General features: G+C 46.0%; 1 protein-coding gene across 1 annotated transcript in view; it reads left to right on the plus strand.

Annotated features, from left to right (window-relative positions):
• CLGN (calmegin) overlaps positions 1–13,454 on the plus strand; it is a 2,483,974-nt gene that overhangs the window by 1,949,496 nt on the left and 521,024 nt on the right. The window contains exon 11 of the mRNA XM_044061624.1: positions 4,304–4,519. Within this exon, the coding sequence (XP_043917559.1) occupies positions 4,304–4,519 (216 nt within the window). The remainder of the gene's footprint in view (positions 1–4,303; positions 4,520–13,454) is intronic.

The raw sequence follows: 13,454 nt of genomic DNA on the forward strand, positions 1-13,454 counted from the left end.
GACAAAGTGCTGCACTCCACCCGCATGGCCACTCTCAGGTCCGTTACCAATACCTCTATGCGGCTACTCTCCCATGCTACGGAAGGCGCCGCTAGAGCCGCAGGGGCAGGTCTAGTTACTAGACGTCAGGCCTGGCTCCGTCATTGCGATTTCTCAGAGCCCTTCAAAGCGTCGTTTGCGAATGCCCCCTTCGATGGTTCTGCCCTCTTTGGCAAAACTGTTCGCGACTCTTTGACCCAGAGCGAGAAGGACGGGAAGACGCTGTCTGCCGTCGGAATCCGCTTCTCTGCACCCCAGAGGCCCTATTCTAGAAACCAAAAGGGTCAGAAGAAGATGTGGTTCCAGAAGTCGCAGCAATCCCAGCCTGCTCCGGACAACCAGTCCTTCCGTGGCAGAGGAGGACAGGGAGGACGCTGCCCTAGAGGCAGAGGGGCTCCCAGGAACTTCGGGTCCAGAGAACCCTTCTCTGAACGGCCCGCGCAGCAACCCTGAGGGATTGCCCGGCTGCTCCACTCTGGAGGCAGTCGGGGGACGTTTTTCGGAGCACCTAGCGGCATGGGAGTCCATAACATCAGACCGCTGGGTTCTCCAGATCATATCCAGAGGATACCGTATCCCCTTTCGTCACTTGCCAAAATTGAAGTCCCTCCCCGACGTCCCACCCGGTCAGTGGGAGGCCGCTTTGGCAGAAATTGGCCATCTGCTAAAGAAAAGAGCCATCCAGCCCGTCCCCCCAGACCAGATCGGATCAGGGTTCTACTCCAGGTTCTTTTTAGTGCCAAAAAAGACGGGGGATCTAAGACCAATTTTAGACCTTTCTCTCTTGAACCTGGCAGTTCCCAAGGAGAAGTTCCGAATGGTCACTTTGCAGTCTATTCTCCCCCTTCTGGGAGAAAATCACTGGATGTGCTCCATAGACCTCAAGGATGCGTACTACCATATACTAAGGGATAGGCGCTCCAGGAGGTTTCTCCGCTTCCGGATGGGAGCCAGTCACTACCAGTTCCGGGTCCTTCCCTTTGGTCTCACCACAGCCCCCAGGGTGTTCACCAAAGTATTAGCAGTGGTAGCGGCCCACCTGAGGCTTCAGGGGGTACAGGTCTTTCCCTACCTGGACGACTGGCTCCTTACCGCCCCAACAAGGCATCTACTACTATTGGCGCGAGACTCCTTTCTCCATCTTGCTCCCCGTCTGGGCATCACTATAAACACAAAAAAATCTAACCTAGCACCCACGCAGTTCATAGATTTTATAGGTGCCAGGTTAGACACAAGGAGTTTAAAAGCCTTCCTCACTACGGACAGAGTTCAAAATCTGCAACTCCAGGTGCGGGCCATTCTCCACTCAAGCTCAGTTCCGGCGGAGTTGGTCCTGAGGGCTCTAGGGTCCATGGCGGCTGCTATAGCACTTCTTCCTCTCGCCAGGTTCAATATGCATCCTCCAGTGGACACTCCTAGTACAGTGGTCGTATCTTGCTCTTCCTATGCATCATCCCATTGCGATCAGCAAGGCTTGCAAGCGGTCCCTCCTGTGGTGGCTTCACTCTCCAGATCTCCACGGAGGCCGCCCATTTTGTGCTTCTCCCCCTCTCGCCACGGTGACCACGGACGCCTCCCGCCTCGGGTGGGGGGGGGCATTTTGCAGGCCGGACCGTCCAAGGCACGTGGAACGATTCAGAGACCTTACTGCATATCAACGTTCTAGAGATGAGAGCAGTGCTCTTAGTGTTGCTAGCACTTCAGGCCTTTCTTCCCTTGGGAACAATTGCAATTCAATCGGACAACATGTCGGTTGTGTGGTATATCAACAAGCAGGGAGGAACCAGGTCTTACCCTCTTTGTCGAGAAGCCATGAGAGTTTGGGAATGGGCAATCTCCACCAACCGCTTTCTCATAGCAACGCACATTCCAGGTCAGTCCAACATCCTGGCGGACAAGCTCAGTCGCACCATTCTCACCCCTTACGAGTGGTCTCTCAATACTCAAGTAGCGGAACGCATATTCGCACGGTGGGGAACTCCTTCTTGCGATCTTTTTGCCTCTCCCTCAAACACCAAGTGCGACAGTTTTTTCGCTCTGATACCTCCTCCAAGAGGTTCCCCAAGAGACGCTCTGGTGCATGCTTGGCCACCCAGTCTGCTTTATGCTTATCACCCCTTGCCTCTGATGCTCCAAGTTCTTCAGAAAGCCTCTCGGTTGGGGTGCAGAATGATTCTCATTGCTCCGTTTTGGCCTCGACAGATCTGGTTCCCCTTCCTAAGGTCTCACTCTGTGAATCCTCCTTGGATTCTAGATCCCATTCCAGATCTGATATCTCATCCATCCCGCTTATCTCCTCCGAACCTGGACAACCTGAAGCTGACCGCTTGGCTGCTCCAGTTCCACTCTTGATCAGGACTCCTGGTATTTCGTCCCCTGTTAAGGCGATCCTGGTGGCAGCTCATAAGCCATCCACTAGGAAAGTCTACCGCAGCAAGTGGAAACGGTTTTCATTGTGGGTGGAGCGGCAAGGCCTAAATCCCTTCACAGTTCCTCTTCCTTTGGTGCTTGATTTCTTAACCACTCTTTTTAACGATGGTGCCAGCAGTTCCACGGTCAAAGTACAACTTGCGGCAATTTCACATTATCACATTGGTCATGACTCCAACCCACTGATGTCGGCCAAGTTGTGTAAGATTTTCCTTAAAGGTACTTTTCTTCTCAGGCCCCCTGTAAAACAAGCGGTTCCTCCTTGGGACCTTTCCTTAGTTCTCCAGGCCTTGACCCCCCCCCCCTTCGAACCGGCGGCTACGGTAGATCTGAAATTCTTGTCGTTCAAGACTGCCTTCTTAGTAGCCATTACTTCGGCCAAGAGAGTTTCAGAGCTTCAAGCATTATCAGCTAAACCTCCTTACTTGGTCTTTCATCCGGACCGTGTTTACCTCAGGACCAACCCGTCCTTTCTTCCTAAGGTAGCTTCTGAAGCAAACATTAATCAATCCATTGACCTCCCTGTCTTCTTTCCTAAATATGAAAACAAAGGTGAATACAAGCTTCACTCCTTAGATGTTCACAGGCAACTTAGATTTTATCTAAACAGGACGGCTGGTCATAGGCAATCCGACCAGTTGTTCATTTCCTTTGTTAAATTTAATTTGGGAAAACCAATTTCTAAAGTCTCACTATCTCGCTGGATTTCACAATGTATCTTATTGGCTTATCAAGCTTCAGGAAGGCCCGTACCGGAGGGTGTACATGCCCATTCAACCCGGTCAGTCTCTACCTCGGCAGCCTTTAAGGCTAGGATTCCTCTAGATGATATTTGTGCAGCAGCCACGTGGGCTTCATCTCATACTTTTATTTCCCACTACAAGTTGGATCTTGCATCTAGGGGTAGAGCATCCTTTGGCTCAGCGGTGCTCCGGAATATCCTTCCATGATGGCTGCCCAAGATTCAGGTAGCTGGGGACTCTGTCCCACAGGTTGCAGACAAATGAATCTCCTACTTCAGATTTAGAAGTTATGTACTCACCATAACGTTCCATCTGAGTAGGTGTATTCATTTGTCTGCAACCATCCCGCCCTCCTATCCCCCTGGCCTTTCAGTTTCTTGCATATATTGTGTTACCCTTTTCAGGGTGTTCTTGCTGTTGGCAAACTCGATCTGAGGTCATGAGGGTAGAGCAGGGCATTATGGGTGAGGGGAGGAGCTGAGAGCTTGGATCCATAGCTGGTAAACCATGCCGGTTCGGATCCGATATCGGATCCATAACCCACAGGTTGCAGACAAATGAATACACCTACTCAGATGGAACGTTATGGTGAGTACATAACTTCTAATTTCTCCTTGCTCATGAATCCGTCTTTTTCCTTCTCTATGACATCAGATCTTCTGCGGCAAATTCTTTGTCCTCTTCTCCTTCTAAGAACCAATCCAGTATATATATATATATATATATATATATATATATATATATATAGATAGATATAGATATATATATATATATATATATATATATATATATATATATATATATATATATATATATATACACCTGAGATTTTCCCGGTTAGGGTCGCCACAGCAGAACTCCGGTCCGCTAATGATTGGCAGTAGATTTTCACGGTGCCGAGGTGCCAGCTCGATGCCCAACCCCAACCTTCAATGAAGGCACGCCCATTCACACATGTCTTTCGAACGCCACTCGACCTTTGATGGAGTATTGTTATATGTGTTGCTTTATTTTTATATCCTGGCATTTTTTATAGTTTATTGGTGCAGCCATGTGTGTTTGTGTTAAATTTTGTGTTATTTATTTTAAAGGGGATATGGAGTCCTAGAAAGATTGAAAACCCTGATTACTTTGAAGATCCAAAACCATTTGCAATGACACCTATCGGTGCTATTGGCCTGGAGTTGTGGTCTATGACATCTGACATCTACTTTGACAACTTTATCATCTGCTCAGAAAAGGAGGTTGCTGACAAGTGGGCAGCAGATGGCTGGAGTCTGAAGAAACTGGTGGCAAGTGCCAATGAGGTAGAGTGCAGATTACTCACTTTAAGCCTTTGGTCTATTTTTGTTTTTACTTAATTTAATACTGCACTGTTTACATTGCACACATTTTCTCATTGTAGCTTTTTGTCTTTTGCCATTCACTGCATTTTTACAAAAATCTTCAGCCTTCATTTTGAAGTCCCTTTTCTCACTGCTGTGGTATTTTATTTTACTGCTGAAAGTCTCCCTCTTTCTCTGCTGTATTGCCAGTAAGCTATTGGTTTTCTGAGTCTGGTACTCATCAAAGTCTTAAAAATAGCAAAGCCCACTTTATTTATTTAGCTATTTATTTGTTAACCAGCTTGATGGTTTGGTCAGCTAACTCTTTTCAACCGCATGCATACCGTGAATGTACATGTATACTGTAAGGTTCAAATTCATATAGTAATAGTTGCAGTAAAATGAATAAGAAAGTCAGCCACAGTCCAATAATACCTTAATGACAAACCCATTGTTTATTTACAAAAAAATCTTTAGAAGGTTTTTTTACAGTATAATTATTGCAGCATTTACAGACATTTGTATGCATTCTGTTTGAACAGGTGCTCTTTCAGTTTAGTCTTGAAGGCATAATACTGTATCCTGTATGTGAATAATTGATGTTAAGTTGTCTATCTCACCTTCGCTCTTGCTGGTTGGGGAGCGGAGCCGATCTTCGGCTCCAACTCGGCCATCTTCAATAGCTCGAGAGCTGTTTACTGGCTCGAGGCTACCCCTTATACCATAATGCCTAGCGATAGCTACCCAGATCTCGTTTGCCGCTTCAGCTGCGAGGTGTCATTTTTCTGGCTCAGGCTTTTATAGAGTTTTTTGTGTAACTTTTTTCACTAAAATGTAACTTTTCTGTTATTTTATTATTAGCGATAGTTTGTGATAGATAATTGTTTATCTTATAGTATCCCTCCTTTTGTAGAACTCGTTTAACTTATTGAGTTCTCCCCCACCCCTCCCCCTTCTCTTGTTGTAAGGTTAGCCATTTAAGTTAGAGGCTTTCCTTCTGTTTTTTTTTTCCTATAGGCTAGCCGTTTAAATTAGAGGCTTTCCTATTATCTTAAAAAAAAAAACACCTTTAACTATAGTCTTTCTAGTAGGTGTGTTTTTTGTAGACTGAGTATTGCTTTTTGTTATTGTTGTTATAATTGGTTCTTTCTACTGTGAAGGATGTCAAAGGAAGTCAAGGTTTCTGGGTTCAAGAAGTGTGACTCATGCTGTCAGAAAATGTCTTTGACAGATGGGCACACTTCTTGCGTCTATTGTTTAGGTGCTGTGCACCTGCAGGACTCTTGTTCTATTTGCCATTCCTTTAGTTCAAGAGTCCTGCAGGAGCGTAAGAATAAGCTGATTCTTAGGGGTCTTTTAAAACCCCAGGATTCACTGGCCAAGAGCTCACAGCCAGTGAAATCCCCTAAATCCACTAAGCCGTCGGCTCCACGTTTGGAGCCGTCTTCGGTTCAGGATTTACCTTCTATGTCGGTTCCGGCTGGCACTGACAAGATAATCTCCCTGTCAGCTCCATCAGAGGCTTTGGAGCCATCGCGGAGCCACAAGAGGCTGAGGTCCCCTTCACTAGAGTCGGTGCATTCGGCTCCTCGGTCTCCTTTACTTCAGAGCGAGCATAGTCACCGATCCTCTCACTCCTCTCGATCCTGTAGACTGTCGGATCATGATGTGGAGAGAGTGGTCAGTAGTTTGCTAAAGTCGCAGGCACTAGCCAAATTGTTTTCCAGCCCTCCTCAAAATGGTATCGGCTCCGTTCTCTTCTCTCGATGTTCCTCCTCTGACTCCAATGAGTTTGGAGCCGGAGTTCGTTGGGGTTCGAGTAGTGGAACCGTCGACTCTGATAACTCTATCTCCTTCGGTTCTGACATCGGCTCCAATTCCATCGGTGGTACCTTCCATCGAAGGATCTGGGTGCCAGGGCTCCCTCGTCGACTCCGAGGGGGCGAATGGCATCGGACCCTTGTCCAACCCCATTCTCCTTCTCGGAGCTTCGGCGCAGGTGAGCTTGGCTCCAACATCAGCCTCCGAGCCGTCCCCATTGGTGTGGAGAAAGATCCCTATTTCTTCGGAACTGGAGCTTTCTCTGCATTGTGGCAGGGAAGCCTTCGATGTCATGCGGAGTGTGCTGTCCCCTGAGTCAGCTCCACTATCAGCCCCACCGGCTCCGTCCCCTGTAGTGCCTGTGCCAATCTTTGCTCTTCCTCCATACCCTAAGCGTAGGGAACTGATGCTCCAGGACACCCCATTGGGTGTTTCCTCCTCTTCTGAGGCCTCTCCTGATCACTCAGAAGAGCCCCCTTGGTAGAAAAAGTGTAAGATGAAGCACATTGACTCCCCCGAGTCTGTCACTTCTGATACAGACTTAGATGATTCGGAAGGGTCCCCGAGATCCCCCTCTGAAGATGTTTCCTTCTCGGACATCCTAGAAATGCTTAAGCAGAGGGGGAACTGGAAACCCCTAGCCCCTTCTGAGGATGAGTCTGTATTTCTGGATGCCTTCGGTTCCTGACCTTCCACCTTCTGGGTGTCTCCGCCTTTCAATCCACTTATGACAGTGGTGGCTCGAAAGACTTGGTCAGCTCCGGATACAGTAGAGCCAACTCTGAGGAGACCTAGTAAATTCATTACAGCACCCCATGATAAGCAGTTCCTTTCGAAAGGTGTCCCTGTTGATGCTATGGTGGTAGCAGCAGCCACCAAAAAAGAGTTAGCAGAGACCTCTTCGTCTGTCCATCCCCCTAACAAGGAGTCTAGGATGATGGACAGATACGGGAAGCGAATGTTCGCTTCAGCGACCTTCTCTATGAGGTCACTGAACTACCTTTGTCATTGTACCCGACTTCAAAGGGATCTCCTTAAAGAGCTCGGAGATACCCTCCAAGATCCAACAGCTGAGGGAGCACAAGCCAAGGTAGCTTCCCAGCTAGCGACACTTAATTCTGTTGTTAACTCCTCCATGAGGCTCATTTCTTATGCAGCCGATGGGGCATGTAGAGCCTCAGGTACCGGGGTGGTCCTTAGGAGGCATGCATGGATGCGGCTATGTAACTTTGCGAAACCCTTTCGAGCGTCCTTCACCCCACACACCCTTTGATGGTTCCTTTCTTTTTGGACCACAGGTGAAAGACACTTTGACTAGGTGTGAGCAAGAAGGCAAGACTCTCTCTGCCGTGGGAGTCCATTTTTCCTCTCCCTCTAGACCTTACCCCAAGGGTCAGAAGAGTGGGAAGATGTGGTTCCGTAAATCTCAGGGAGCCTTGCCTGACACATGTAGTGATTTTTCCTCCAGAGGCAGAGGGGGAAACAATAATAATAGATGCCGCCCTCGTGGCAGAGGGGGTCCGCAGAACCAGGGCAACAGAGAATCCTTCTCTGATAAGCCCTTCCAGCATCCCTGAAGGGTTGCCCGGCTGCTCAACTCTGGAGGCAGTCAGGGGAAGACTTTCGCTGTACCCAAAAGCCTGGCAAAGTTTAACACAAGACAGATGGGTACTGTCCGTTATATCCGGAGGTTACAAAATTCCCTTCCATCAACCCCCTTTACAGTCAAGGAAGACCCTTCCAGATGTTGCACCCAATCTGAAGGAGCAAGCAGTTATCGAAGTTTCAAAACTGCTAGAAAAAAGAGCCATCCAGGAAGTCCCGGCAGACCAGCACGGATCTGGAACTTACTCAAGGTTCTTTTTAGTACCAAAAAAGACAGGGGACTGGAGACCGATTCTGGATCTCAGCAGACTAAACAGGTCTGTGCAAAGAACAAAGTTTCAGATGGTCACGCTACAGTCCATTCTACCCTTTCTGGGTCAGGACAATTGGATGTGCTCGATAGATCTTTAGGACGCATACTACCATATAAAGATGGACAGGCACTCCAGGAGATATCTTCACTTCTGACTGGGGGCCAGTCATTATCAGTTCAGAGCTCTGCCCTTTGGTCTCACCACAGCCCCCAGGGTGTTCACCAAATGTATGGCAGTGGTCACGGCTCACATGAGGCATCAAGGATTCCAGGTGTTTCCATATCTAGACAACTGGCTCCTTACTGCTACCACCAGGCATCAACTCATACAAGCACGGGACTACACAATCACAATCTGCTCCCAGCTCGGCATTACAGTAAATTTTGAAAAATCTGCCTTGTTGCCATGTCAATCTATCACTTACATAGGAGCAGACTTAGACACAAGTAGAAAGGGTGTCCGCAGTCCGTCAGCAGGTACAGGTTCTGATGCAGAGCAGAAGGATCCAAGTCGGGTACATCCTTCAAATTCTGGGTTCCATGGCAGCAGCCATTCTCCTAATCCCACTGGTGCACTTTCATATGAGAATTCTTCAGTGGCTTTTGTTTACGCAGTGGTCTTTCCAAGAGCTACCCATGAATTACATGATCATGATCACGGATGCATGCAAAAGACATCTTTCTTGGTGGATGGTCTCCCCACTAGTTACTCAGGGCAGACCTTTCATACAACCTCCTCCGGTAGCCACAGTGACGACAGACGACTCCCTGATAGGGTGGGGCGGGCATTATCTGGGCAGGACAGTCCAAGGCACTTGGCAACCTCACGAGTACCATCTGCACATAAATGTCCTGGAAATGAGGGCTTTGCTCCTGGCGTTGCAAGCCCTTCAAGACTCTCTTCCTTCTGGGACCATTGCTATTCAAACGGACAACATGTCAGTGGTGTGGTACATCAACAAGCAGGGCGGAACCAGATCCTACCCCCTGTGTTGAGAAGCACTCAGACTTTGGCAGTGGGCGATTTCCTCCCAACATTTTCTGATTGCGACGCACATCCCCTGGAGATCCAACATCATAGCGGACAGGCTCAGCAGAGCTATCCTCATGCCTCACAAGTGGTCTCTGAATCAGGAAGTTGCGAATCTTATCTTCCGCAAATGGGGACAGCCTTGCTGCGATCTCTTTGCCACCCCCTTCAACAGCAAATGCAGCAACTACTTCTCCCTTCTTCCGCTTCCGGGTCACATACCCAGAGATGCTCTAGTCCACGATTGGCCCCAGGGACTTCTTTATGCCTTTCCTCCTTTCCCCCTGATACCCAAACTTATACAGAAAACAATATCGTTGGGTTGCAAAATGATCCTCATTGCTCCCTACTGGCCTAGATAGATATGGTTCCCGTTCCAGCACCATTACCTTCTCGATCCACCCTGGACTCTGGACCCAATTTCAGACCTCCTGGTTCATCAGTCAGGCTGGTTGCATCAATCCCTCAAAACTCTCCAGCTCACAGCTTGGTTGCTCCACTTCCAACCTTAGCCAGGCTTCCCAGCATTTCCCCAGAAGTCCGTGACATTATCATCTCCTCTCACAAGTCTACAACGAGGAAAACTTATGCTAGCAAATGGAAACATTTTTCTTGTTGGGCAAAGGCTAGGAATATGGATCCCTTTTCAGCCCCAGTCCACGAAATCCTGGAATTCCTAGCACAACTGTTTCACTCTGGGTCCGCTTCTTCTACGATCAGGGTACATATGGCAGCCATTTCTAACTTTCATGTTGTTTTTTCGAACTCTAACATTATGTCTCATAAACTATGTAAAGCTTTTTTGAGAGGGACAACTCTTCTTAGGCCTGCAGTGAGAGAACCCCCTCCTCCTTGGGACCTTAATTTAGTCCTAACCTCCTTAATTCTTCCCCCTTTTGAACCAGCAGCGTCCTGCTCTATCAAGTTTCTATCTTGGAAGACACTCTTTCTGGTAGCTATTACTTCAGCCAGATGCATCTCCGAACTTCAGGCGCTATGTGTTCGTCCTCCATACTTGTTTTTTCACAAGGACAGGGTTGCTTTGAGGACTAATCCTTCGTTTCTCCGTAAAGTCTGCTCAGAAAATAATTTAAACCAATCTATAGATCTTCCTGTGTTTTTCCCTAATCATACCAACAAGGCAGAGTACAAACTACACCAATTGGACGTTCATAGGCAATTGAGTTTTTACCTGCACAGAACTAAAGAAGTAAGGAAGTCGGACCAACTATTCCTTTCTTATGCCTTGGGCAAACAAGGTCTCCCAGTTTCCAAGGTAACCTTGTCCAGATGGTTGTCACACACTATTTCTTTCATTTATTAGTTAAGGAACAAAGAGTTACCTATTAAACCGAAAGGTCATTCTACTAGGGCCTTGGCCACCTCTGTAGACTTCCAGTCTAGGTTGCCCATGGATTCCATCTGTGCAGCTGCCACGTGGGCAAACCCTCATACCTTTATTTCTCATTACAAGTTGGATATGGTCTCCAGGAGGAGAGCTGACTTTGGTTCCACTGTTCTCAAGAGTCTGTTCCACTGAGCCACCCAGGATTTTAGGTGCTAGGGACACTGTCCCAACCAGCAAGAATGAAGACGAGATAGACAACTTAACATAAAGAAGTTATGTACCTACCATAACGTTCCATGTTAGTTGTCTTCACCTCGCCTTCCTTCTTGCGTCCCACCCTCTGTCCCCCTGTCCTAGTGGACCGAGAGGAGTTTTTCTGTTTCACTGGCTGTGTGTTCTCTTGTTTCTTCTATTGACTTAGAGAATATGGCAGGTATAGTCAACTGATTTTTTGACTGGTTTATTCTTTTGTTATGTCTGGAGTTAGCTATTTCAAACGAGATATGGGTAGCTATCGCTAGGCATTATGGGATAAGGGGTAGCCTCGAGCCAGTAAACAGCTCTCGAGCTATTGAAGATGGCTGAGTCGGAGCCGATCCTCGGCTTCGATCTCCAACCAGCAAGAAGGAAGGCGAGATGAAGACAACTAACATGGAACGTCATGGTAGGTACATAACTTCTTTTTCTCTGTTCATTTCCATCTTGGATCCAGTGAAGTAAAGCAAACTGTTCTGTTAGTAGTATTTGCCAAGACCCTGGTGGTATAGGTGAAGCCTTTGCTATGTGTGCCACGTGGGTGTTCTATTAATAGTATGTAGCAAAGTACATTATTGCTCAAGCAGTGCATGTAACCCCTTCTTTCTCCCCTGCTGCATTAACACTGATGCTCCTTCCCTTTCCTTCCCTGCCCAATAAACCCCTTCTCCCAAGAGAAGGACTCCAGATTCTGTTTGCTGCCATTGAAGCTACATCAGCAAGCAAGCTCAAGTCAATAGATTTTTAGAACCTCAAAAGTTATATAGATAAGTGCAGTTTACTGCTTAGTTTTACTGCATAAGGTCTTCTCTGTCCTTGTTATCTCATTTTATCCTTAAGCCTTAACACATATCTGTTTTCCACATGAGTTTCTCCCTTTATTCCCTCCTTGTCTCTTATCAAGAGCACAAAATCCTTCCCAAAGACCTCCAGAAACCATAACACTTATGGTGTGCCTTACAGTGGGGCATTTACATGCTAACTATACTACCTGCAAAAACTTTGGATACAGGATACCATTAGTTAGAAGAAGTAAATTAGTTCTCAAAGAATTTTTAAGATCTGATGCCATAGAGAAGGGAAACGAGAGATTCATGGGCAAGGAGAAACCCACGTTTAAGGCAGTGCACTCAGATCAAAGAAAGAAGAAAAGAAGAGCTGAAGATACAGATTTTTCCATTTTGGAAATAAATATCTCTATCCAAGGTGCTGAGGATTCCATCTCTTCTCTTTTCCCAGGACATTCTTCTGCAGCAACTTCTTTGTCCTGTTCTCCTTCTAAGAACCAAAGGATCTCCTACACTTGTCTTCATAAGAAAATGTGCTTTATTTTAAACAAGAAACATTTTTATTAAATTATTACTTATGATAGAGACACTCATACATTTATATAAATGTAAGCAAACCATGTTGACATATTTTTAGTTGCAGATGTTATGCATCACTTATAATCTGTCCAGTGATTGTCAAACATTACATAGCTCATTCAAATGCTGCCTTCTTTTAGACCTCATTCATCCTCCAAAACATTATTCTGTATGCATTGTTCCCACAATTCCCATTTTTTTCATGTAAGTTGTTCCTACCCTTTTCTAAAGATCCCATTTCCAATTGTTTTATCTCTGTTACTATATTCACTACTTCTAGTACAGTTGGTTTACACTTTGATTTCAGTTTTCTAGGAATTGCTTTAATTAGACTCAGCAAGGCCTTACTATAGCTAGGCAATTCCATTTCTGTCTCATAGGTCAAAAAATCGTTTCCTTAGTTACACCAGTTTCTTTCATTGTACCAAATTGCTCACCCATTATTTCTGCTAGAGTAGTTTGTAGGGAATTTTTAAAATCTGCCCACTCATGACAGTCCCAGAAAATATGCTCCGAATTATCTCTTTCTTCCTTACCACACCTCCAACATTTTGCCGTCGACCTCAGGAAACACTTTTTGTTTGGATTGTACTAATAGCTATGTAAACACTTCCAAGAAAAGATCCTAAATCTTCTAGACTTTGTTGCATTTTTTGGAGTCATGCATATATCCCCAATTGTTTCTTTATGAATTGATTATCCATTCCTTTCTTACCACCTCTGATTGATTCTTATAGTTATCATGCAGTGTTTCATATGCTGTACTAATTATACGAAAATGTATTTATTCCAAATACAGTTGAGCAGTTTTGTCCCACAGCAACAGATGGACTTTATCAAAACTGTTAAAAACATTCTCAACTTCACTTTAAAAGCTAAGACTCAAACAGGTGATTAGCGATGGCCAGTCAAAATCAGCAAGTGCACAAAAAATTTAAAGTGATAAAAAACATGTGTGTGTGTGTGTGTGTGTGTGTGTGTGTGTGTGTGTGTGTGTGTGTACCTTTGTATGCACATACACCTATCTATAGTTAATATTCCAAAGATTTTGGTTTCAAGACTGCTGATATGGAAACATTGTCACTGATTTCTGGAAACTTTGTGGGTTTACATCTGAATTGCCACAGCAGTTCTTCTAGTTTAAGTCTACATTTCCAGGGACCTCCCCTTTCATAGAT

The sequence above is a fragment of the Protopterus annectens genome, chromosome 2.part0, assembly GCF_019279795.1.
Source record: "Protopterus annectens isolate FY-2018-M chromosome 2.part0, PAN1.0, whole genome shotgun sequence".
In the NCBI taxonomy this organism is placed as follows: Eukaryota; Metazoa; Chordata; order Ceratodontiformes; family Protopteridae; genus Protopterus; species Protopterus annectens.